General features: G+C 45.1%; 1 protein-coding gene across 1 annotated transcript in view; it reads left to right on the top strand.

Moving 5' to 3' along the window:
- EIF5B (eukaryotic translation initiation factor 5B) overlaps window positions 1-26,290 on the top strand; it is an 87,053-nt gene that overhangs the window by 18,789 nt on the left and 41,974 nt on the right. Inside the window, exons 3-9 of the mRNA XM_056555962.1 lie at window positions 1,862-1,943; window positions 2,167-2,782; window positions 3,306-3,526; window positions 9,104-9,254; window positions 10,402-10,500; window positions 14,996-15,085; window positions 24,924-24,983. Of these exons, the coding sequence (XP_056411937.1) occupies window positions 1,862-1,943; window positions 2,167-2,782; window positions 3,306-3,526; window positions 9,104-9,254; window positions 10,402-10,500; window positions 14,996-15,085; window positions 24,924-24,983 (1,319 nt within the window). The remainder of the gene's footprint in view (window positions 1-1,861; window positions 1,944-2,166; window positions 2,783-3,305; window positions 3,527-9,103; window positions 9,255-10,401; window positions 10,501-14,995; window positions 15,086-24,923; window positions 24,984-26,290) is intronic.

Consider the following 26,290-nt stretch of genomic DNA (forward strand, 5'->3'; position numbering starts at 1 on the left):
TATAATGGGTGATAACGGATAATCAAAAAATCCAATTGACATCAATGGGATTTTTTTTATGGCCGTTTTTAACCCCTTAAGGACTGAGCCCTTTTTCACCTTAAGGACTGAGTCCTTTTTTGCTATTCTGACCACTGTCACTTTATGCATTAATAACTCTGAGACGCTTTTACCGATTTATTCTGATTTTGAGATTGTTTTTTCATGACATATTCTACTTTGTTAGTGGTAAATTTTCGTCGTTACTTGCATCCTTTCTTGGTGAAAAATCCCAAAATTTCATGAAAATTTAGCATTTTTCTAACTTTGAAACTCTCTGCTTGTAAGGAAAATGGATATTCCAAATACATTTTATATTGATTCACAAATACAATAGGTCTACTTTATGTTGGCATCATAAAATGGACATATTTTTACTTTTTGAAAACATTAGAGGGCTTCAAAGTATAGCAGCAATTTTGAAAATTTTCATGAAAATTGCCAAATCTGAAGGGACAGATGTTACAGAACTACAGCTCCCAGAATGCCTGGGCAGTCTAGGCATGCTGAGAGTTGTAGTTTTGCAACATCTGGAGGGCTACCATTTGGGCACCACTGTAATAGTGTTCTCCAAACTGTAACCCTCCAGATGTTGCAAAACTACAACTCCCAGCATGCCCAGACAGCCTTTGGCTGTCTGGGCATGCTGGGAGTTGCAGTTTGGCAACCACTAGGAAGGCAGCAGTAAAGATCGCTTTACTGCCACCTTCCTTGATGCTCCGCGCCGTCGCCTCCCTACCTGCGCCACTGATCTCCGCTGATGTCACCGATGATAGCCGGTCCCCACCCATCTTCTTTACAGGTACCGGCCGCCATCTTCTCCCCCAGTTCTGCCCGAAATCCAGGGGTGGGCAGAGCGGGGGGTTTCCATGGTAACCCCCCTTCTTCAACTGCCATTGGTCAGTACTCAGTGCTGACTAATGGCAGGGGATAGGAGGAGGTTGCACCGCGGCAACCTCGCTCCTATCCCTTAGGATGATCGGGGCTGTCACTGACAGCTCCGATCATCCCTATTTTCCGGGCGATCGGGTCAACAGAGACCCGATCAGCCCGGAATAGCAGAAAATCGCATGTCTGAATTGACATGCGATTTCCTGCTAACGCCGACATGGGGGTGGGGTTCTCAGGTCCCCCCTCGGCGATGTGCCGTATGTGGCGATGTGCCGTATGCATACGTATGGATACGCCCGCCTTCCTTAAGAGGTTAAGGGTTTTCTTAACGGGACATTGTAATGGGTCTTTGAACGGAGCAACTGTATAGTGTGAAAGGAGCCTAATTGTCTGAATATCAAGACACACATTTTAGAATTCATAGTCTGAAAAAGTAACTAAAGAGTTTTTTTAAAGATTTTCCATCTTATTGGTTGAAGTCCTTTTTTTATGTCATTTACTGATCCCCTCTCTCATAGAAGTGGACCTTTTCAAAGTATATTTTTGTATAACATTTTAAGCTAACCAATGTAAATAAGGAGTTACAATGAATGATTTCGTTTTTACAGACTGAGTTGCAGATGTGTGAATGCAATTCAGTCTACATTGAAAATAATGGCATGCTTCATTAGACTTTCACATTCGCATTAAGGTGATCTGACCCAGCTCTGGGACCATCAGCAATCCTGCACAACAGCACTTCTGACCACTGGATGTGCAGGAAAGTGCAACCCAGCCCCATTCGCATGAATAGGGTCATGCACAGGGACGAGCAGTGATAGAGAGACACCATTAAACCATTACTGCAGCCCCTTTATTCTCGGGATTGGTGGTGGTCCCCGAGGTTACCCTGGGAACAACCCTTCAACAAAATTGTCTGATTCATTTTTAGTGAAGATGATATTTTGAAAGAACTTGAGGAACTGTCACTGGAAGCTCAAGGAGGGAAATCAAATAAGGATTCAACACAAAAGGTATGTTGTTTTGAGTATTTTTGGGGAATATATGAGATTGTGTATGTACACTTTGTGGTGTGGACTTGATAAATTTTCAATAAAACATTAACCCCTATCCTCCACTCCATCCGGATTTCGGTGTGTATGACATTCCCTGTTGGGTAAACAAGGTACATAGATGCAGTAATGTTTGAAGATGGTGACAATTTTTATTACTAAATGTTTGTTGTTTGGATTGTAGAATCAAGAAGTAGAAGAAATAGAAGCTATTCCTACAAAGCCAGACAAGAAGAAGAAGGGCCAAAAGGGCAAGAAAGTCAGCTTTGATGAAGATGAAGACAATAGTGATGAAATGGAAAGCAAAAACACGAAATCCAGAAAACCTGAAAAGCCAAAAAATATATCAGAGAGTGATGATGATGATGATAATGATTTTAGTAAAACTTCTAAAAAAGTTAAAGGGAAAAATGAGACGACCAATAAAAAGGCACAGATGTCGAATGAAGCTAAGGATCCTGGTAAGGAGAAAGTAGATATTTCTGGAGATAGTGGTGAGGACTCAGATGAGTTCAGCCGTAGTAAGAAAGGAAAGAAGAAAGAAACAAAAGCCAAGCCTGTTACCAAAGCTGATAGTGAAGATGATGAGGGTGATTTCAAAATAAAGACAGCTGCTCAAAAGAAGGCAGAAAAGAAGGAACGAGAGCGAAAGAAGAAGGAAGAGGAAAAGGCCAAATTAAGGAAGCTGAAAGAAAAAGAGGAGTCTGAAGCTCCTAAAAAAGAACCAGTAGCAGAAGAAGCTGCACCCCAAAAGGACAAAAAAACTATAGTGGAAGCCGAGGCTGCAGAAGTAGAGGATGGTATGTGCAAATTTTATTAACAATACTGAAATCATAGGCAACATGTATTGTCTTATTTATTGCGCTTGCAGGCATTACTTACATTTGTGGTTCATAAAAAAAGTTTTGTTTTTTATTACTTCTCTTCGAGCTAATTTACAAACCCCTGTAGGAACGCGTGGATGTGTGCCGTTTTCATAGTTTGCAATGCAGTCTGTTGAACCTGTTTATTCTTTTGACTGGTCCGGCACCTTGCATTTCCGCTAGGGGATTTTCCACCACAGAAATTCTGCAGTGTGAACACTTCAGCAAAATTCCATAGGATAGGAGATAGATCATGCATAAAAACTTGTCGCCTATCCAAAGCATAGTGGATAAGTTTCAGATTGCGTGGCTTGATATGGCTTGTATCATGCTATGTAACCAGAAGAGCATAAATAGGTTTAAGTCACTCTTGTGGCAACGCTCTACATGAGCCCTTAGCCCTCTGTTCCTTTTTTCTTTCTTTTTTTTCTTAAACAAGCTATTTATATCTTTCATACAGATGATGATTTTGACAAAAAGAAAAAAGACAAAAAGAAGAAGAAAGGAGAAAAAGGAGAAAAAGAAGAGAAAGAGAAAAAAAAGAAAGGTCCAAGTTCAGCCACAGTGAAAGCCATGCAAGAAGCTCTTGCTAAGATGAAGGAGGAGGAAGAGCGACTTAAAAGAGAAGAGGAGGAGAGGCTGAGGCGTCTAGAAGAGCTGGAAGCCAAGCGTCTCGAAGAGGTAACTAAATCCTGTGACCACTTGAGTTTTCTTTATGGATATGATATAAAGCAATCTCACAGGGACTCGGCTCGTCCTGAACCTAAACTGTCACATGCTGTAACAGAGAAGTGAGGGGGACACCCTCTGGCTCTGCCCCTGATCGCTGTGATTGGTCAATCTAGGTTGATTGACCAATCACAGAAAAGGCAGTTGAAAAAACTGCCTTTCACAGCTCCGATCTTGTCATTGCAGGGAGATCTGTGAGGAGATCAGAGCTATGTAAGCTCTGTACAATAAAAGATCCCCAAAGACCCCTAAACACCCCCTGTTATCACCTACACAGGATCACTAGGAGGGGTATCAGCTGTCTTGGACAGCTGATTGTCACCATGAACAGATCTAAAAACTGTGGCCCTTGGCTGTTGGCTGTCAGGACATGCTGTGAGTTGTAGTTTTCTAACATCAGGAGGGCTGCAATTTGAAGATCACTAACTTAGAGCAGTACAAGGTGCTGCAAAAATAAAAATTCACTTAGACCAGTGGTCTCAGATGTTGCAAAACTACAACTCCCAGCATGCCCTGACAGCCAACATCTGAGACCACTGGTCTAAGTGATTGCAAAACTACAACTCCCAGCATGCTGAGAGTTGTTGTTTTGCAACAGCTGGATGACCACAGTTTGGAGACCACTGGTCTGACCCATCATTCTGCTCATAGCTTTTTTTATTTTTTTCTTGAAGGGGCGTTTGCAGTCCATGCCTCCAGCGTCTGTTCTGCACTGCGTGGTCGGACCTTTCCCCATGTGTAGACTTCCCTGATTGCTGATCAGTTATTTATAATCTTTTTTTAGGGTTGTTTGTCCACAAAAAAAGTGAAAAAAATAAATGCCTGCACCCCACAAAAGTGCTCATGAGTAATAAATCATTGATCAGCAATCAGGGCAGTCTGCAGTAAGGTCCGGCCACACAGCGCAGTTACTGGTGGCATGGACCGCATACATCCCCCAAATAGTGCCCAAAAAACCCTACTTTATTACAGTAAAAGCACTACACCTACACTACACTATACACTGAAAGAATAAAATAAAGTGAAAACACTATACATTTACACACACTTACCCACCTAGATGGTAACGTTGCAGGGCAATGCCAGTAGAGCCCCCCTCCCCCCCCCCAAACTAGTGTCCCTGTCCCCAATAAAAGTTTTCCCTGTAAAATTTTCCCTGTCCCCCATATATAGGTGTCCCCATCTGGATCCCAGTTTCAGACGGCTATGAGCCACAGATTCCTGGGTTTGTTGGACACTCAGGTATCCAAACTGACCCCGCAGTTCTCACTGAAATGGACTTTACCTTCTTTTTTTTTTTATTCAGTAAGGACTTTGTCAATTTGATGGTGGCTCATAAGAACTTGTCCGCCCAACATTTTGTTTCAGCACCCCAATGCTTTTTTGGTTAGACCTCCCATCAATGCAGTAAATCAATTGGCTTTGTGGCCGCCATTGCGCCAGGTGCAGAAATATACATGTCGCAGGTCCGCCTTAAGGTCGCATGTGAGGACAATGCGCCCCTGGCACACCCCCTCCATGTGAGGCCCTCTCAATCTCTGCAACGGTCAACCACCCCTGTGCAAAGTCAGGAAAAATTGCATTTCTTATTTTGGGGGGCTTTTTTATTTTTTACACTTACATGCTGGTGATGCCCCATACTTTTCATTTTCAGGTAAAAGGAGAAAAAGACACCCCCCCCCCCCCCCCCCCCCCCAAAAAAAAAAAAAAAAATTGTAACCCAATTTCTCCCAAGTACGGAAAATCTGTTGGACAGGAAAATGAGAAACAAAAATGTTTTCACTAAAATACTGGTGTTACCCCAGATTTTTATTTTTCACAAGGGGTAATAGGAAAAAAGCCCCCCAAAATTTGTAACACAATTTCCTCTGAGTAAGGAAATACCCCATATGTGGATGTAAAGTGCTCTGCGGGCTAACTACAGGGCTCAGAAGAGAAGGAGCGCCATTGGGCTTTTGGAGAGAGAATTTGGCTGAGATTGAAAGCCATGTGCGTTTACAAAGCCCCCATGGTGCCAGAACAGTGGACCCCCCCCACATGTGACCCCAATTTGGAAACTACAGCCCTCACGGAATGTAACTAATAAGGGGTGCAGTGAGCATTTACACCCCACAGGGGCCTGATGGATTTTTTTGAACGGTGGTCCATGAAAAATATAAATTTTCCATTTGCACAGCCCACTGTTCCAAAGATCTGTCAAACGGCAGTAGGGAGTAAATGCTCATTGCACCCCTTATTAGTTCCATTCCGTGAGGGGTGTTGCTTCCAAATTTGGGTCATGTGGGGGGATCCACTGTTCTGGCACCATAGGGGCTTTGTAAATGCACATGGCCCCCAACTTCCATTCCAACCAAATTCTCTCTTCAAAAGCCCAATGTCGCTCCTTCTTTTCTGAGCCCTGTAGTGCGCCTGCAGAGCACTTTACATCCACATATGTGGTATTTCCATACTCAGAAGAAATGGGGTGCTTTTTCTCCTATTACCCTTTGTGAAAATGAAAAATTTGGGTTAACACCAGCATTTTAGTGAAAAAAATCTAATTTTTCATTTTCACGTCATACTTAAATGGGCACTGTCAGATACAAAAACTTTTGATATGTTGTAAAGCATGCAAAACCAATAGGTTTTGCAATTGCTTTCATTAGAACATTTTCAGTATTTTATACTGAAAAAGCCAGTCAAACAAATGCCCCCCCCCCCCCCCCGCCTGCTTGGACACATACTAGTCCTTCTGTGTCCATGCGTCGTCGCCTACGTCATGGACACACTTCCTTGATTGACAGCTGTGAGCACAGCTCACAGCTAGAGGAAAAATCCTCCCACTGTCAGCTTGTGTCCTGCTACTGTCAGTGAGGACAAGCTGGGAGTTGTAGTTTTGCTAATGCTAGGGGAGATGTGAGCAGACAGCATACTGAGGGAGGGGGCGGAGACATGCACAGTAAGGCCACACCCCCTCCCTTTGAGAGGAATTCAGACAAGTGAGCTAAATTAAAAGTGTAATAAAAAAATAAAGGTGCTAGACACAAAAAAAATGGGATTTACATGGTCAGGATTAGGTACTGAGGGATATATTTAAAAAAAAATCTGACGGGTACGCTTTATGCAAAAAGTTTGTCAACCACCTGTAAGGTGTTAAGGCTCACTATATTCGTTATGTTCCTTGAGGGGTGTCGTTTCCCAGATAGTGTGCCATGTGTTTATTTTTTATTTTTTTTGCTGTTCTGGCACCATGGGGGGCTTCCTAAATGCTCGAAATTCGCTCTCCAAAATCCCATTGTCTCTCCTTCCCTTCTGAGCCCTCTAGTGCACCCACAGAGCACTTTACATCCACATATGAGATATTTCCTTACTCGAGAGAAATTTGGTTACAAATTTTGGGGGGCTTTTTCTCCTTTTACCTCTTGTAAACATGGAAAAAAAAAGAGTCTACAATAACATGTTAGTGTAAAAAAATGAAGATTTTGAATTTTCTCCCCCACTTTTCTGCTATTCCTGTGAAATGCCTAAAGGGTTAACAAACTTTCTGAATGTCCTTTTGAATACGTTGAGGGGTGCAGTTTTCATAATGGGGTCCATTTTGGGGTATTTCTAACATAAAGACCCTCAAATTCACTTCGAATTTGAACTGGTACCTGAAAAATTCTGATTTTGAAATTTTCGAGGAAAATTGCTGCTAAACTTTGAAGCCTTCTAATATCTCAAAAAGTAAAAATATGTCGACTTTATGATGCCAACATAAAGTAGACATATTGTATATGTGAATCAATATATAATTTATTTGACATGTCTATTTTCCTTACAAGCAGAGAGTTTTAAAAGAAATTTTGGAACTGTTCACCAAGAAATGATGCAAGTATTGACAATTTTACCACTAACATAAAGTAGAATGTCATGAATAAGCAATCTCTGAATCAGAATGAAAGGTAAAAGCATCTGAGTTATTAAAGGGGTATTCCAGGAAAAAACTTTTTTTTTTTTATATAGATCAACTGGCTCCAGAAAGTTAAACAGATTTGTAAATTACTTCTATTAAAAAATCTTAATCCTTTCAGTACTTATGAGCTTCTGAAGTTAAGGTTGTTCTTTTCTGTCTAAATCCTCTCTGATGACACCTGTCTCGGGAAACGCCCAGTTTAGATGCAAATCCCCATAGCAAACCTCTTCTAAACTGGGCGTTTCCCGAGACAGGTGTCATCAGAGAGGATTTAGACAGAAAAGAACAACCTTAACTTCAGAAGCTCATAAGTACTGAAAGGATTAAGTTTTTTTAATAGAAGTAATTTACAAATCTGTTTAACTTTCTGGAGCCAGTTGATATATATAAAGTTTTTTGTGGAATACCCCTTTAATGCAAATAAAGTGACAGTAGTCAGATTTCCAAAAAAGGCTCAGTCCTTAAGGTGAAAATGGGCTGCGCCTTAAGGGGGGGTTAATGGGGTGTGTTTTCCACTGGCTTTGATTATGAAACGTATGGAGGGAGCAGCATGCCCAGCTATGGTTTTCCAAGGAAGGGAATACTTGCGTTTTAAGTTTGAGCTGAAAGTGAAGCAATGGCTGTACTTTTTCTTCTCTTTCTGCTTTATGTTTAGTCAAGCAACTGTTCTTTCATAGCTCAATCTGACTGATCACTATTTTCTTCTAATTTAAGAGTCAATTCACACGTGTATATTTTCTGCTGCAGATTTTCTGTAGCAGATTTTGCTACCCACTGAAGTCAATAGGCAGTAAAATCTGCTGAAGCAAATCTGCAGCTGAAAATACGCACATTTAAAAAAAATGAAAACAAACTTTCACTCGCCTTCCTGCGTTCCCCCGGAGCGCCGCTACAGCTGATCGTCCTTCGGTCCCGCCTTCTGCCTTCTTCCTGTGCACGGATCGCCACACAGCGCTCAGCCTATCACCGGCCGAGGCAGGACATCAATCAGCTGTAGAGGCGCTCCGGGGGAACGCAGGAAGGTGAGTGAAAGTCTTCATTTTATTTTTCAGCCCTGGCACAACAGAGTTGGAATAGTCTGCACTAGACTGCTCCTTTAAATTGACCTTAAAGGAAACCTGTTATCAGATTTTTGCTGCCCAAACCACAGGCAGCATAAAACTGGTGCCCACAGTGCAATCCCCGGACCATATAAATGGCTTTGATACACTTGGGTGTTTTAGAGTAATCATAGTCTAAACATTCTTCCAGGACCTGGGTAACTAGTCACGTGGCAGGTCCTGGTGCCTGCTCTCTGCCTAGCCAATACAAAGTGATTTGTCTCTCCCAATACACAGACATATGACTCAGGCCAGCTGGGTAGAAAGCAGCCGCCAGGGACTGGGATCGGCAGTATGACTGTTCAGGGCTTCCTTTTTAGGTTAAGAACACTTAAATGAATTATAAAATCAACGGTTCCGTTATGTGCCATTTTGAAATTTTAGAAATCATAGCAATATCGCAAATGTCTAGAGCCATGTTAGTGAAGTTGCATGGACAAAGGGAAAAAATTTTTTTTTAATCGCCCTAATTTTGTTACGTCATGTGTCTCCCAGGAACGATTAGAGCAAGAAAGGAAGGAAAAGAAGAAGCAGAAAGAGAAGGAAAGGAAAGAACGCTTAAAGAAGGAAGGGAAACTGCTGACAAAGTCGCAAAAAGAGGCCCGTGCTCGTGCTGTGGCTACACTGAAGGTCCTACAAGCGCAGGGTGCGTACCGTGTTTCCCCAAAAATACACCCTACCCCGAAAATAAGCCCTAACTGGATTATCGGAGTGGGCTGCAATATAAGCCCTACCCCGAAAATAAGACCTAGACCAGTGGTCTCCAACCTGCGGACCTCCAGATGTTGCAAATGTTTGCAACAGCTGGAGGTCCGCAGGTTGAAGACCACTGACCTAGACAATGCCCGGGCTGCAAATATTAAAAAACAAACTTTAACTTACCTTCGTCCTCCATTCCCCCGTTGCTGAGGAACCAGCCTCACTGTCCTCCTCTGTTCTCGCTTCGGTACTTGGGTTAGGAACGTCACAGAGACTTCAGCCTATCTCCGGCCGCAGAGATGTCCCCCCTCGGCCGATGATAGGCTGAGCCCACTGTGATGTAAGAAGCAGGCCGGCTTCTTACATGACAGTCGGCTTAGCCTATCATCGGCAGAGGCGGGACATCGCTGCGGCCGGTGATAGGCTGGAGGCTCTGTGACGTCCCAACACCAGGAAGCAGCAAGAGCAGCGGAGGGACCATGAGGCCGGTTCCTTAGCAACGGGGGAACGGAGGACGAAGGTAAGTTACATTTTTTTTTTTTTTTTTTTTATATATTTGCAGCCCGGGCACAGGAATGCAAAGTACAGCGCAGCGGCTGATAATTATTTGGCAGGGGGAGAGAAGCTGCGCTCGCGGTTGACATACGATTAGTCCCCCGATGTGGGGTGCAGCGCTGGGCTGATAAACTGGCGGGGGACGTAGAGGGGGGGGGGGGGGCAGAGCTGCGCCCATCACATGATAAAAATGGGGGGAGTGTAAATACCGTTAAATACCGTGGAACCGCCATGTTTTTCAATGTACATACCGTAAATATAGAAGCCCTACCCTGAAAATAAGCCCTATTGTGTTTTTTTGTGACTAAAATTAATATAAGACCCGGTCTTATTTTCTGAGAAACACAGTATTTATTACTGAGCTGTCTAATAGGCTCTTTAATCGATTACAAAGCTAGTTGGTCTGTGCTCTCATTGGGCATCTGCCTATTATTTGCCCAATAAATACTTTCTTTAATGTAGGTGAAATCAGCAGTGTGTATTGTTGTTTTTGTTTTGTTTTTTCTTTTTTGCTAATTGAAATCTGTTTGTGGTAACAGGTGTTGAAGTGCCATCTAAAGACTCAGTGCCAAAGAAAAAGCCGATCTATGAAGATAAAAAGAAAAAGAAGACCCAGCAGCAGTCTCAAAATAAAGAAGGTAAATTTAAGTACACTTTTAAGCCCTATATTATATTTATTTGTTATTTAGATGTTGGTAAAACTTCTATTTCTCTATCGGCTCCATTGGGGGACACAGACCTCTCACACACTCACTCTCACACACTCACTCTCACACACTCACTCTCACACACTCACTCTCACACACTCACTCTCTGAATCGGTATCTGACTCAGAGGACCGCTCGGATTCTGCCGACACGGTGAACTCATTGGTTTTGGCCATTAGAGACACCTTTCGTCTAGAGGACCCAGGAACTTCGGACGTGGCTCCAGAAGTTGCCTTTCATCGTGCCCGACCTCTTCCAGGGCTGCCTCACGTCTCTTTCACCAGGAGAACTTGTGGATGAGGTTTCTGATTCGGCCTCCGACTCATAGGGCTGCGCGGATATGCCTGATGTGTTGTACTCATTTGTTTCGGCCATAAGAGACACCTTCCAGCTAAAGGACCCAGGAACTTCGGATGTGTCTCCAGAAGTCTCCTTTCTTCGTGCCCGACCGGCACCCAAGACTTTCAGCTCTCTCGCTGAATTTGATCCCCTGCTGGAATCCGCCTGAAGGCACCCTGACAAAAAGTTTCAGAAAACGAAGAAGGTTCAAGCACGGTATCCCTTCGCAAAGGACCTCATTGCTCGGTGGACCGCCTCTCCAACTTTGGATCTACCGGTCTCCCGCCTCTCTAAGGCGACTGTCCTGCCGTTTGCTTTTGCGGCTGCCTTCAAGGATCCAGCGGACAAGAAGGTGGAGACTTTGGCAAAATTTGCCTTTGAGACAGCAGGTTCTTCCTTTCTTCCTGCTTTTGCTTCTGCCTGGGTGTCAGATGCCGTTTCAGTATGATCTCCCAACTCCGCCAGGGTAGTATTCAGGATCCCTCCAGGGGATTTATCTAGACTAGCTCTCCGATGCTCCTATGCCGGAGATTTTCTGGGTTCTGCTTCCATGCACAGCCGCTGTGCTGCCTTTGCCACAGGCTACCTGGTAGCCCTCCTTCGCTCCATGTGGCTTATGGAATGCGAACAGGCGGAAAGAATTCCTTATACCTCTGGATAAGGCTCGCAGAACCACTTTCCATCGGAAGTCTTCCTCCTTCCAGTCCTGCGGACCTTTGGTACCCACAAAGGTCCAGCCAGGCGCCTTCACGGGAAGAGGGCTCTCTTCTTCCTGACCCGTCCATCCCGGAGGTCGGCTAACCGTTCCGGACGTTTTGCGGCCCCAGCAGGCAACCGTAGGCCTACCTCGGCCTGAGGGGTCGCCCCCACCCGCCGACTTTTCTCAGGTGGTTGTTCCTCTTACTCTTCCGGGATGCCTGGACACGCTCTTTCAGGTTTCTTGGGTCAGGGATGTTGAACCCACGGATACAGGGTCGAATTTGCCTCCCTTCCATGGGACTGCTTTTTTCTTTATCGGACCCCCCGGTCCTCCTCTCTAGCGGAGGCATTTCGGGGCGCGTTCCAGTTCCCTTTCATCCAGGGAGTAATTGTCCCTGTTCCTTCAGGGGAACGTTTTCGAGGTTTTTTATTCCAACCTCTTTGTGGTCCCCAAGACGGGCGTTGCGGTTTGCCCAATCTTGGTTCTCGAGCATCTCCACCAGCATCTTCTGCTTCCCATTCCAAATGGAGTCTCTCCGTTCGGTGCTGGAGTCAATGGTTCAAGGGGAGTTTTTCTTCCCTCGGTGGACATCAAGGATGCCTGCCTCCACATTCCAATATTTCCCGGTCATCAGCGGTACTTTCGCTTTGCAGTTCCGGACGGCCATTTTCCATTGTGGCTCTCCCTTTTGGTCTGACCACTACTCCGCGGGTCCTTACCAAGGACCTGATGCCTGTGATAGCCCTGTTATGGACAAGAGTTGTTTGATTCCTTTCTTGGATGACCTCCTTATCAGAGCTCCAACCAGGGCCCAGACTCTGGGGAGTCTTAGTCTCAACCTCCAACCCTTGTTTTCTCTTCGGTTGGATGGTTAATCGTGACAAGTTCAACCTCTCTCCTGTCTCTCGAGTGCAAGATCGTTCTCTCTCGACAGTCTTGTCGGTCCCTTCTATGGTGGCTTCGTTTCCCCCTGCTTTTCAGGGGTGCTCCTTCCTGCCGGTCTGTTGGACTGGGGAGGTGTTTTCAAGGACCGGCCGGTCTGGGGACTTGGTCCCCCCAGAAGCCCTTCTCCCCATCAACATGCTGGGACTAGGGCAATTCTATCTTTGCTTGCTTCTTCGGGAAATTCCCTTCTGGGCGGAACTCAAGTTTCCGACCATCTCAGCGATCTTCATTCCGGATATACTCAACTGGTAGGTGGTCTGTCTCAGCTGGTCCTCAGCCATCCAAGGCGAGTGGTCCCTACATCTGGAGGTGTTTGCAGTGACCTGCAACCTCTAGGGCGCTCCAGACGTGGACCTCTACTCGTCCCGCAACAACTGCAGCGTTCCTCTCTATTGATCGGGCTTTGCCCTACCTTATCTGGTTCTTAGTCGGGCCTGGCCCTACCTTATCTGTTTCCTCCCCTTCCTCTCATTTGAGTCCTGAGGAAACTCACAGCAGAGGGTGTTCCCGCCATTCTCGTGGCCTAGACTGGCTCCGGCGGGCGTGGTACGTCGTCGCGGTCAGGCTCCTAACGACTTACGACTATCTTAGGTCCCCTGTGCCACCCCTATTTACCGTCTCAGCTTTTGACGGCGTGGAGGTTGAGACTGCGGTTTCTCTTCCCAAGTGGTTTGCACCATGCTGAGGGCTCGCAAGCCTTCCTCTGCGAAGATTTACCAGCATACCTGGCGGTCTTATTTTTATTGGTGTGAATCTCAGCCTTTTTTCTCTGGTCGTGGTTTTCCTTTTCCGACCCCTTTTCCCTTTCCAGTCAGGGGAGGCCCAAGGGTTGGCTCTCAGCTCTCTTTAGGGTCAAAGTTCGGCCCTTTTCATTCCTTTTCAAAGTCCTCTGGCGTTCAATTCTCATGTCCAGACCTGCTTCAGGGATTGGCACACACTGCCCCTCCTTCTCGGTCCCCTTCTCCCCCTTGGGACTTACACTTGGTCTTAGGTGCCCTGCAAGGTGCTCCTTTTGAACCTCTCAGGGACATTCCTCTTCGCCTCCTTCCCTGGAAGGTGGCATTCCTTATTACTCTTACCTCTGATAGGTGGGTGTCGGAGCTGGCAGTTTTCTCCTGCCGTTCTTCCTTCCTGGTTGTATACCAGGACAAGTTGTTTTCCGTCCAGGTCCATCCTTTTTACCTGAGATGGTTCTGACTTTTTCATCTCAATGAGGACATCGTCCTGCCGTCTTTTTGTCCGGCCCCTTCTCATCCCAGGGAGTTTGCTCCACAAACTGGTTGTGGAGAGGGCTGTTCGGACTTATCTCTGTCACTTCCTTTCGGCAGTGTGGCTCCTTTTTTTTTGTTTTTCCGGAAGGTCGTCTTACAGGACACCATTTTTCGGCCACCATTTTTCGGTGGATCCGGTCTGCTTACCGCTGCAAGGGGAAGATTCCCCCTTCGGGGTTTTGGCTCATTCCGCCCATTTTTTCAGGGCGTCCTGGGCCTTTCACTTCGTGGCTTCGGCCTTGCAGTTCTGTAAAGCGGCCACGTGGCCGTCTTTGCTCTCTTTCACAAGGTTTTACCAGATTCATACATTTGCATCAACTGATGCTACTCTGGGCTGTAAGACGTTGCAGGTGGCGGTGGTCCAGCCGTTCACTGGACTGATTCCTTACCCACCCAAGGGACGGCTTTAGTACGTCCCAAGGTCTGTGTCCCCCAATGGAGCCGATAGAGAAAAGGAGATTTTTGTTCTTACCGTAAAATCCTTTTCTCGGAGGATCCATTGGGGGACACAGCTCCCGCCATTTCTTTGGTGTTCCTGTGTTTGGTTACCTGTCCGAGGGTGTGTTCAGTTATTTTTTTGTTCTGGTTGCCTCTGACTGGTCTTGGTTCTCTGCCTCTCGGTCATCTCCCACTTCTTGGTGACTAAACTGATTACCTCAGGCTCTGTAGGCGGGTATATCCTGCTTGGAGGAGCCGACTTTTTGGTTTCCATAGTGTCAAGTCTCCTAGCAACAACAGCATATACCAAAGGTCTGTGTCCCCCAATGGATCCTCCGAGAAATGGATTTTACGGTAAGATCAAAAATCTCCTTTTTATATCAAGCACAACAGAGTTCCTGAGCTTCCTGATATAGTCATTGTTTTAGGGTCCATATTTAAATGACTAATAATGCTCAAAAATGGTTTATTGAATGTTGTATTTTTTTGCAACACCACAGCATATTGGGGGAGATTTATCAAAACCTGTGTTGAGGAAAAGTTGACCAGTTGCCCATAGCAACCAATCAGATCGCTTCTTTCATTTTTCAGAGGCCTTTTCAAAAATGAAAGAAGCGATCTGGTTGGTTGCTGTGGGCAACTGGGCAACTTTTTCTCTACACAGGTTTTGATAAATCTCCCCCATTGATTTTTGATGCAGAGCAGTCAATAAACTGAACGTTTTATGTTTCAGATCCCATGGAGGTGAGTTCCCCAGTTGAAGATATTGTTGAATCTCCAGTGCCAGAAAAAGAAGAGCCCACTTTAGCTGTAGAGCCTTCAGGTCAGTAAGAAGCTTTAAATGAATTTCAGTTCTTTAGTTTTGCGCTCAAAAAATATTAGATAATGATAATCTCCAGTAGCTTGGCAGTCACATGTGGCTCTCAAGTCCTTTTCATGTTGCTTCTCAGCTGTTGGCTGCTGCAGAACTGTTGTCTGCTAGAGGTACCAGGGATATTCTAGAATTACTTTTAACTTAGTATCAATGTTAGGACATATATCTTGCAGCCAATAGTAGGGTAAACACATTAGCAGTAGGTCATATCTTTTAATAGGTGTTTTCCTTTAAAAAAATGAATTATTGTTCAACACAATCTGCTGTATTTGAATGTACCTGAGTTCTTCAGCAACTATTGAATGAAGCTGCTTTTTTTCCAGGTGATGGTTTAGTACCACTACCTCCTACATTAGCAGTGCTTCATATTTTTATGTTAGTGCTCTTTACTAATGTTAATGACATATAGGCCACCCTTATTTTGTTTCAGTTAAGGACCAGTTAAAATGATCTAAAAGCTTACCATCAAAGTTGTTTTCGTGTATGCTACTACTAATCTTCATATTTTCCTATTGTTTAAAATGTGTGTTTAATTTGCAGTTTTACCAATGGTAAATGTACACTGATCAGCCATAATATTAAAACAGGATAAATGTATGACATTGATTCATTGATTCATGACCTCTGTCATGAACTGTCACAACTGTGTGTAATAGGGATGTCCGGATACCAATACTAGTATCGGTATCAGGGCCGTTATCAGGCATTTGCATGGTATCAGGGACTCGTTTAATGTCCCTGATACCAAATCCAATACCTGCTGCAGAGCGGTCATCCTCCCGTCAAATGCCCCGCTCTCCCATCCGCATCATGGCGTCCCATGGAGGAGCATGTGAGACACACGTCATTCCACCTCCTCCACTGCGCCCAGTGTAACGCTATGGAGGAAGCAGAGCGACGTGCATGTCACATAAGATGCCATGATGTGGATGGGAGAACGGGGCAGCGGAGTGGCTACACCTGTCAGAGGACAGCCGCAAGTGAGCAACTCCCATGGGCACTACCAAGGGTGTGGTGGGGTCTCCAGGGGGGGGGGGGTGTCTACAATGGATAGGCTGCTGACTACAAGGAGGGGGGCTGCGTTCTACATGCGGGCTGCTACTAATGTCTGCAACTATTTATCTACCTGCAAGGGGATACTGCCTACTATTAAAGTACCTACAATCAGCATGCAGGGATAGGAATTGGACCATGGGGCAATAGGAGGTCACCAGGCCTGATGAATCATATTTTGTGACATCTTGTGGACAGCAAAGTACATATTTATGGCTTACCTGTGGAAGCATTGCTACCAGGATTAAACAAGTGGCAAGCTGGCGGAGGCATTGTGATGCTCATGGGAAAGTTCATTCATTGTAGCAGAATTCCCTAATGGCAGTGGCCTCTTTCAGCAAGATATTGTGCCCTGTCTATGCAAAATAGTTCAGCAATGGTTTGAGGAACATGACTTAGAATTTAAGTCCAACCGCCCACCTGTTGCATGTGCTGGGAAAACAAATCACATCTTACAAATTCTGCTTCTAACGTCTCCGTGCAAGATACCACAGAATACATTCAGAGGTCTTGTGGAGTCTATTTCTTGACAAGTCAGAGCTGTTGTGGGGTCACGATATTATGGTTTTAATAATATGGCTGATTTAGGCATACTCATTTTCTTAGAATTGTTCTGTTATTAGACTAAATCCCATAACAAAGCGGGGACATTTATAGAATAGCTTCTTGTGGCTTTTCTTTTATGGAGTCAGCCTTGTCTGTGTAATGGCACTCTCTGCTGTCTTATTGATAGATTACAGGCAGCAGTCAGGTTATGCTTTTTCCGGGCACAGATTCCTCTCAGTATTAAAGATCGATCAGAACTCAACAAAAAAAAAAAAAAATAAATCCACCATTCAGTAAATGTCTAGCTGCCGTTATTAACCTCTGGCTCCAAAAGTACTATTATAAATATGAAGCGACAACCAATTCATTACGATAAGAACAAGAATGTGAAGACCTGAAGGAATTAATGTGGGAAACTCCAGCTGCATGTAAAGCCTTCTGTGACTAGGGCTGTATTCACAGCTCATACTGCCTCCCCTCACACTGTTACCCTGGGCACAGGCCCACAGGTGCCTAATGTTAAATACAGTCCTTACTGGAATAGTTTTTGATATATTTTCTTGCTAAATAAAGCAAATCCTATATAGTAGAGACAAGTCCGCTTCACTTGTTGGTATGTTAATCTTATAGATGCGTGTGTTAAATGCTTTTATTATTTCAAAAATTGAAGTGTTTCTCACAAACCTTTCCAGACTTGTTTTCCCAATGTGACTCTAATCAGGATAGTGGGACAGATAAAGAAGGTATTATGTTACTGTTTGACGCATGGCTATTTTTCTGCTTGTTGTGACCTTTTGCTTATAATAATCCCGTAGATTTTTAGCCATGTAGCCGTAGCTTTCCTATAGGCATGTGTAACCAGTTTTTATTGATTAGCATTATAAATAAAAAAAATTGCATTGCTTTTTGTGAACTATTTCTAACTAACAAGTAATGTTTTTAGGACAGTAATAAATGTTCGTCAGTAAATTCATAGATTACCTAGGGGTACACCAGGGGTTGTTTGGGGGTACGTGCATTGCATTGGCCAGTATTTGTCAGCGCATAGCCGTGGCAGCTCACTGTACAGTAGTACAGTACTACTGTAAGTGAGCTGTGTGGTTGCCGGAGAGACGGGTGACCCCTACCCCCCCCGACATTGCGCAGAGTTGCCGCACAACGCAGGAGGACGTCACAAGTCAGTGCGGCCCCGCCGAACGGGACACGCTGCGTGAAGGAGCAGGCAACGGGACCGCAGGACGTCATGTAAAACAAAAAAAAACAAAAAGTTAAAAGGGACTGTATGGGACGGAGCACAAGGCATTAAGATGGAGGGGGAGAGGGATAATGGCAGAGAGGGATTTAATGCCTTGTGCTTTTACTTACCATCCCCCCTCACCCCCCCCCCCCCCCCCTCCGCCATTATCTCTCTCCCCCTCCATTATCCCTCTCCCCCTCCATCTTAATCTCTTGCGCCATTCCCCCCTCCCTCTGAACCCCTTTTGCCATATCGGATAATGATGGCACAAGGGGATTAAGATGGAGGGGGGGGAAATGGCAAATGGGGATCAGAGAGAGAGGGAATAATGGCACAAGGGGGATTAATATGGATGGGGGGGGTAGATTATCTCCATCTGATATGGCAAAAGGGTTATCAGAGGAAGGGGAAATGGCGCAAGGGAATTAAGGTGGGGGGGGGGAATAATGGCACAAGGGGATTAAGATGGATGGGGGAATAATAGCACAAGGGGATTAAGATGGATGGGGGAATAATAGCACAAGGGGATTAAGATGGAGTAGGGAATAATAGCACAAGGGGATTAAAATGGAGTAGGGAATAATAGCACAAGGGGATTAAGATGGAGGGGGGGAAATGGTACAAGAGATTAAGATGGAGGGGGGGGTGATTATTCCCCCCCCCCTCCATCTTAATCCCCTTGTGCTATTATTCCCCCTCCATCTTAATCCCCTTGTGCCATTATTCCTCCCTTCCTCTGATCCCCTTTTGCCACATTGGATAAAGATGGAGGGGGAATAATGGCACAAGGGGATAAAGATGGAAGGGGAATAATAGCACAAGGGGATTAAGATGGAGGAGGAATAATGGCACAAGGGGATAAAGATGGAGGAGGAATAATAGCACAAGGGGATTAAGATGGAGGGGGGAAATGACACAAGAGGATCAGAGGGAGGGAGGAATAATGGCACAAGAGATTAAGATGGAGGGGGGGGGGGTTGATAATTTCCCCCCCCCCCCCCTCCATTTTAATACCCTTCTACTATTATTCCCCCTCCATCTTAATCCCCTTTTGCCATTATTATCCGATATGGCAAAAGGGTTATCAGAGGAGGGGGAATGGTCCAAGGGGATTAAGATGGAGGGGGGGGTAATGGCAAAAGGGGATTAAAATGGAGGGGGGGGGAATAATGGCACAAGGGGATTAAGATGGAGGGGGGAAATGGTGCAAGAGGATCAGAGGGGGGGGGGGGAGGAATAATGGTTGATTATTTCCCCCCCCCCCCTCCATCTTAATTCCCTTGTGCCTTCCTCTGATCCCCTTTTGCCATATTGGATAATAATAGCACAAGGGGATTAAGATGGAGGGGGGAATAATGGCAAAAGGGGATTAAGAGGGAGGAGGGAATAGTTTCCCAAGTGGATTAAGATGGAGGGAGAAAAATAGAACAAGGGGATTAAAATGGAGAGGGGGGGGGTAGTGGCACAAGGGGATTAAGATGGAGGGGGGAATGCATTAGTATAAAGGTAAGAACGCGCCTTTTTTCCGCGGGTACCCCGCGTGCGCAAGTTACGCGCAAGGGGGTAGCCGTGGACATACTTTCAGCCTTTGGGGGTACACTCTCCAAAAAGGTTGAGAACCACTGCAATAGTGCATTGAATATTCACTCTCAGTTCACTGCTAGAATCCATCCTGAGTGAGTATACAGATTAGCTCACCTAATAAAAATAGAGAAATAGTTTTATGTGCTACCCATTGTATGTGTTTGAGGGCTCATTTTCTGTGATGTGATCTGTAGTGTTTATTGGTACAATTTTTGTTCTTTTCATCACTAAATTTTGTTTTAATTTTGTTTGATAATTTTATACATTTACGCAATTCACTGCCGTTTTATTAATGTTATATTGTAATAGTTTAATAATTTTTGCACTTAGTGATACAACACTTTTGTTAGGGATGGAGCTTATTAACGCTAAAAGTTTTTTTTCCACAATGTTTTTTGCTCCCTATAGAGGACTTTTACCTGCAATCTTTTGATTGTACACACACTATTGGTAAGTGTTTCTGGCACTCCAATTTTATAGGCTGTTGAGGCTGCCTGCACATTTTGGGCCGCCGATCGGACGGGATGGAGCACAGTTAAGGACCTCTGCAGATCCTCTCAGCCAAGTGGGGCCTTGTGGTTTCATCATGGCAGGTCATTTTGGCACTTTTAGTTTAGACGCCGCAATCAACTTTGGCATGACGACGACGGAGGAGAAGATGGCATGTAGAGGAAGGAGAAGTTACTAATGCATTGGCTTTACAAGGTGCTGTGTGAGCAGAAAAGAACAGCCACAGTGGTGCAAGAGAGGGGCTAGGTTTAGCACTGAACTGCTGCTAACATGCTATAGGGAGGGGAATTTTACACTTAACCCCTTCAGGACGGAGCCCATTTTGGCCTTAAGGACCGGAGCGTTTTTTGCACATCTGACCACTGTCACTTTAAACATTAATAACTCTGGAATGCTTTTAGTTATCATTCTGATTCCGAGACTGTTTTTTCGTGACATATTCTACTTTAACATAGTGGTAAATTTTTGTCGATACTTGCATCCTTTCTTGGTGAAAAATCTGTAAATTTGATGAAAAATTTGAAAATTTAGCATTTTTCTAACTTTGAAGCTCTCTACTTGTAAGGAAAATGGATATTACGAATAAATTTTTTTTGGTTCACATATACAATATGTCTACTTTATGTTTGCATCATAAAATTGACGTGTTTTTACTTTTGGAAGACACCAGAGGGCTTCAACGGTCAGCAGCAATTTTCCGATTTTTCACAAAATTTTCAAACTCAGTATTTTTCAGGGACCAGTTCAGGTTTGAAGTGGATTTGAAGGGTCTTCATATTAGAAATACCCCATAAATTACCCCATTATAAAAACTACACCCCCCAAAGTATTCAAAATGACATTCAGTCAGCGTTTTAACCCTTTAGGTGTTTCACACGAATAGCAGCAAAGTAAAGGAGAAAATTCACAATCTTCATTTTTTATACTCACATGTTCTTGTAGACCCAATTTTTGAATTTTTACAAGAGGTAAAAGGACTACATTTTTACTTGTATTTGTAGCCCAATTTCTCTCGAGTAAGCACATACCTCATATGTCTATGTAAAGTGTTCGGCGGGCGCAGTAGAGGGCTCAGAAGGGAAGGAGCGACAAGGGGATTTTGGAGAGTACGTTTTTCTGAAATGGTTTTTGGGGGGCATGTTACCTTTAGGAAGCCCTTATGGTGCCATAACAGCAAAAAAAAAAACACATGGCATACCATTTTGGAAACTAGACCCCTCGGGGAATGTAACATGGGATAAAGTGAACCTTAATACCCCACAGGTGTTTCACGACTTTTGCAAATGTAAAAAAAATACCCCTAAAAATTTGAAGCCCAATTTCTCCCGATTCAGAAAACACCCCATATGGGGGTGAAAAGTGCTCTGCTGGCGCACTACAGGTCTCGGAAGAGAAGGAGTCACATTTGGCTTTTTGAACGCAAATTTTTCTCTGGGGGCATGCCGCATTTAGGAAGCCCCTATGGTGCCAGAACAGCAAAAAAAAAACCACATGGCATACCATTTTGGAAACTAGACCCCTTGGGGAACATAACAAGGGGTTAAGTGAACCTTTATACCCCACAGGTGTTTCACGACTTTTGCATATGTAAAAAAAAAAAAATTTTTTTACCTAAAATGCTTGGTTTCCCAAAAATTTTACATTTTTAAAAAGGGTAAAAGCAGAAAATACCCCCCAAAATTTGTAACACAATTTCTCCCGAGTACGGCGATACCCCATATGTGACCCTAAACTGTTGCCTTGAAATACGACAGGGCTCCAAAGTGAGAGCGCCATGCTCATTTGAGGCCTAAATTAGGGACTTGCATAGGGGTGGACATAGGGGTATTCTACGCCAGTGATTCCCAAACAGGGTGTCTCCAGCTGTTGCAAAACTCCCAGAATGCCTGGACAGTCAACGGCTGTCCGACAATACTGGGAGTTGTTTTGCAACAGCTGGAGGCTCCGTTCTGGAAACAGTGGCGTACCAGACGTTTTTCATTTTTATTGGAGAGGGGAGGGGGGCTGTATAGGGGTATGTGTATACGTAGTGTTTTTTACTTTTTATTTTATTTTTTGTGTTAGTGTAGTGTAGTGTTTTTAGGGTACAGTCGCACGGGCGGGGGGGGGTTCACAGTAGTTTCTCGCTGGCAATTTGAGCTGCAGCAGAAAGTTTGCGGCAGCTCAAATTTGCAGCCAGATACTTACTGTAATCCTCCGCCCATGTGAGTGTACCCTGTACGTTCACATTGGGGGGGGGGGGGGGACATCCAGCTGTTGCATAACTACAACTCCCAGCATGCCCGTTGGCTGTCGGTGACTGCTGAGAGTTGCAGTTTTGCAACAACTGTAGGCACACTGGTTATGTATCACTGAGTTTGTGACCTAACTCGGTGTTTCACAACCAGTGTGCCTCCAGCTGTTGCAAAACTACAACTCCCAGCATGTACGGTGCATGGTGTACGGTGACTGCTGAGAGTTGTAGTTTGCAACAGCTGGAGGCACACCGGTCGTGAAACACTGAGTAAGGTAAAAAAAAACTCTGAGTTTCACAACCAGTGTGCCTTCAGCTGTTGCAAAACTACAACTCTCAGCAGTCACCGACAGCCAACGGGCATGCTGGGAGTTGTAGTTATGCAACCAGCAGATGCACCACTACAACTCCCAGCATGCACTTTAGCTGTTTGTGCAAGCTGGGAGTTGTAGTTAGACAACAGCTGAAGGTACACTTTTCCATAGAAAGAATGTGCCTCCAGCTGTTGCAAAACCATAAGTCCCAGCATGCCCATAAGGGAATGCTGGGAGTTGTGGTGGTCTGCCTCCTGCTGTTGCATAACTACAGCTCCCAGCATGCCCTTTTTGCATGCTGGGAGCTGTTGCTAAGCAACAGCAGGAGGCTGTCACTCACCTCCAACGATCCAGACGCTGCAGGTCAGTCCCGCCGCCGCAGCTGCTCCTGGGGCCCCGATCCCAACAGGGGCGCCGGGGATCGGGGTCCTCAGCACCCGGGGTGCACGTCCCGCACCCGCTCACGCCCTCCGGAAGAGGGGCGGAGCGGGTGCGGGAGTGACACCCGCAGCAGGCGCCCTGATTGGTCGGCCGGTAATCCGGCCGACGAATCGGGGCGATCGTGAGGTGGCACCAGTGCCACCTCACCCCTGCAGGCTCTGGCTGTTCGGGGCCGTCAGAGACGGCCCCGAACAGCCAATAATTCCGGGTCATCGGGTCACTGGAGACCCGATTGACCCGGAATCGCCGCAGATCGCTGGACTGAATTGTCCAGCGATCTGCGGCGATCGCCGACATGGGGGGGCATAATGACCCCCCTGGGCGATATGCCGGGATGCCTGCTGAACGATTTCAGCAGGCATCCGGCTCCGGTCCCCAACCGGCTAGCGGTGGGGGCCGGAATTCCCACGGGCGTATGGATACGCCCTCGGTCCTTAAGGACTCGGGATTCAGGGCGTATCCATACGCCCTATGTCCTGAAGAGGTTAAGCACTGTGGACTTGCAGCAGTAGGTACACTGGTATTTACCACAGGGACAAATACCCTGAACTTTATGGTTTGTGAGAGGTGAGAAGGAGGCTTTGATTTACCTTATAGGGACAGTGTTGTACACGGCCCCAGCATTCTTAGGCTTTCTCACTCTGGAGGTTTAGGAACCCTGCTTGGGAAATACTGCAGTAAAGACTATAATTTACTGGTGGTCTAAATGACCACATGACCTAGCTGCTGTAACAGAAGAGCTCAATATGTATGGACGCAACTGAACTAGTTTGAATCAAATTGCATTGCTAAAATGTTGCTTGTGATTTAAAACAGTTAGGTCTTTATTAAAACATTTGCGTACTTTTGCAGCTTGCTGTGTGTGGTTTACTTCCTCTACTCAGCCTATATGATTGCATTTGCTTTTCTCTCTATCTACAGTCTCTGAGCACTGTCTTCTAAGGTCACACCAACCACTCTTTGAGCTGCTGTGTAACCCCTCCCTGTTGCTGTCTTTAACCCTGTCAGAGCAGAATGTCCATCTGACAGACTTTTCTTTCTGAGAAGAAGCAAAGTGATAGGAACTTTCTGAAGAAGATTTTGTAAAAAGTTTGATTTATCAAATCTGGTTTGCAGTGGAGCTCAGCACCACCACTGAATAAGGATGTTCGAGGGATACCAAGTGCACTAGCCAGAGCAAGAACATGTGCTGTGAGATCTACAATTAGATGTCAATACAGACTATACAGATTTAGTTCTTTTATGCTTAAGACCTTCCACCGTTTTTGTAGTTTATCTTTTGGACTTGTTGTTTATCAGTATCTTTTTGTAGGTAAGGGCTCCAGAACTACCCCCAATATTCCAGATGTGGTGTCACTAATGCTCTATGCCAGTGTTTCCCAACCAGAGTGCCTCCAGGTGTTGCAAAACTACAACTCCCAGCATGTCCGAACAGCCAACGGCTGTCTGGGCAAGCTTGGAGTTGTAGTTTTGCAACACCTGGAGGCACCCTGGTTGGGAAACACTGCTCTATGCAGTGAGATCAAACGTTCTCCTTCGTGACTTACAAACATTAAAAAGCATAGGATCTGGAAGAGAATCTTGTGGCACACCACTTATAACTAGTCTCTCTGCTCACCATAATAACTACCTTCTGATATATGTATAGCAGAAGGTAATGTTATTTATCAGCAAATTCTTCAGGGATTAAATCCAGTTTTGAATAACTTATTTTGTGAGCTTTTCATTTGTCTCTCCTGAAATCCACATATATATTCGCAGCACCACCTCCATACAACAATCTAGTGACAAGCTAGAAGACAAGAATCTACTTATATGATCATGAAGGATCTTACTCCAACTAAATGGCCTGTTTCTAAACTCTTTCAGAAAATGAAGATGAAATTGGTGTGGATGACTGGGAAGCCAGAATCAGTGATGAAGAGAAAGGTCTGTCATTTCTATTTTATTTAGATATCTTTGTCCTTTATGCTATTTTAATGACCAGCCTTCCGTCTTAATGTGTGAGCAATTTTGGGTAAACAATATTACATTATTAATTATGGGGCTGTGCCTTTGTCACAGGGGTTCACACATGTTAAATGGAATATGTAAGCCTATCTGTATGCTATGAGATGTAGATATTGGCTGAAAGATAATGAGTCAATAAAATTACTGTTACCATTTGTAAAGTTGTAGGCCTTTTCACAAGTTATAAAACAATGTACACTGCTCTAAAAAATAAAGGGAACACGAAGATAACACATCCTAGATCTGAATGAATGAACTAATCGTGTGAAATACTTTCGTCTTTAAATAGTTGAATGTGCTGACAACAAAATCACTCAAAAATTGGTAATCAAATTTCTCTATCAGCTCCATTGGGGGACACAGACCGTGGGTGTATGCTGCTGTCTCTAGGAGGTGTGACACTATGGTAATAACAAAAGTCTGCTCCTCCCAGCAGGATATACCCGCCTTCAGGCTCTGAGCTAATCAGTTTAAGCTTAGTGTCTGAAGGAGGTGGACATGGTCTGGAATTATCCAGACCAGGTCTTCTGATTTTTTCTTTTCCTAGTATAGGGACGTGTTAGTTTTTTTATTCCTTTTTCTTTTCTGTTTTCAGGTGGGGACTCGGGGACTCCGGTTCCCTGTTTCCCCATTGCGAGTGACGGGGCACAGACACTGCGTATATGCGCTGTTCACCCCCCCTCGCCAACAGTCAGCGCCTGGGTTGGTACCTCATGGGTCCGGGTCCCCCTATTTCCCTGCTCGTCTCGCTTGCGCATAGCAGCCAGGCGTGATGCAGGGAACTAAAGCTGACTGAAGACTTCGCTGAAGACTACATTAGGTAAGTTCTTCTGACTGAGGTAAGTACTTTTCCCCCCTTTTCTCCTTAGGTACGGACTTGCAACCTCTGGAGACCCCCTGTTTTTGGCCCACCTTTCAGTTTATGGAGCTGGCTTATACAGGGGCTGGATTTCTATTTTGGAGAGCAGTGGCATTTCAGGGGGCATGTAATTTTATGGGGCACTTCACTGTGTGTGTCAGGGATGTGGAATTTCTATCGCCCGACGCCCGGGACTAACAGTTTTGGGCGCCGGGCAGGTGAATTTGTCCGGCCCTTAGCCCGGCTTTGGGCAAGCAGGGCCGGACCTGACAAGTGCGGCGGATCTGCAGTCTGTATGGAGCGGGCTGCCGACTCCTGCCCGCTCCATACTCTGCAGCCTGTATCCTCGGAAGCAGAGCAGGGGAGA

The sequence above is a fragment of the Hyla sarda genome, chromosome 2, assembly GCF_029499605.1.
Source record: "Hyla sarda isolate aHylSar1 chromosome 2, aHylSar1.hap1, whole genome shotgun sequence".
NCBI classification, from domain to species: domain Eukaryota; kingdom Metazoa; phylum Chordata; class Amphibia; order Anura; family Hylidae; genus Hyla; species Hyla sarda.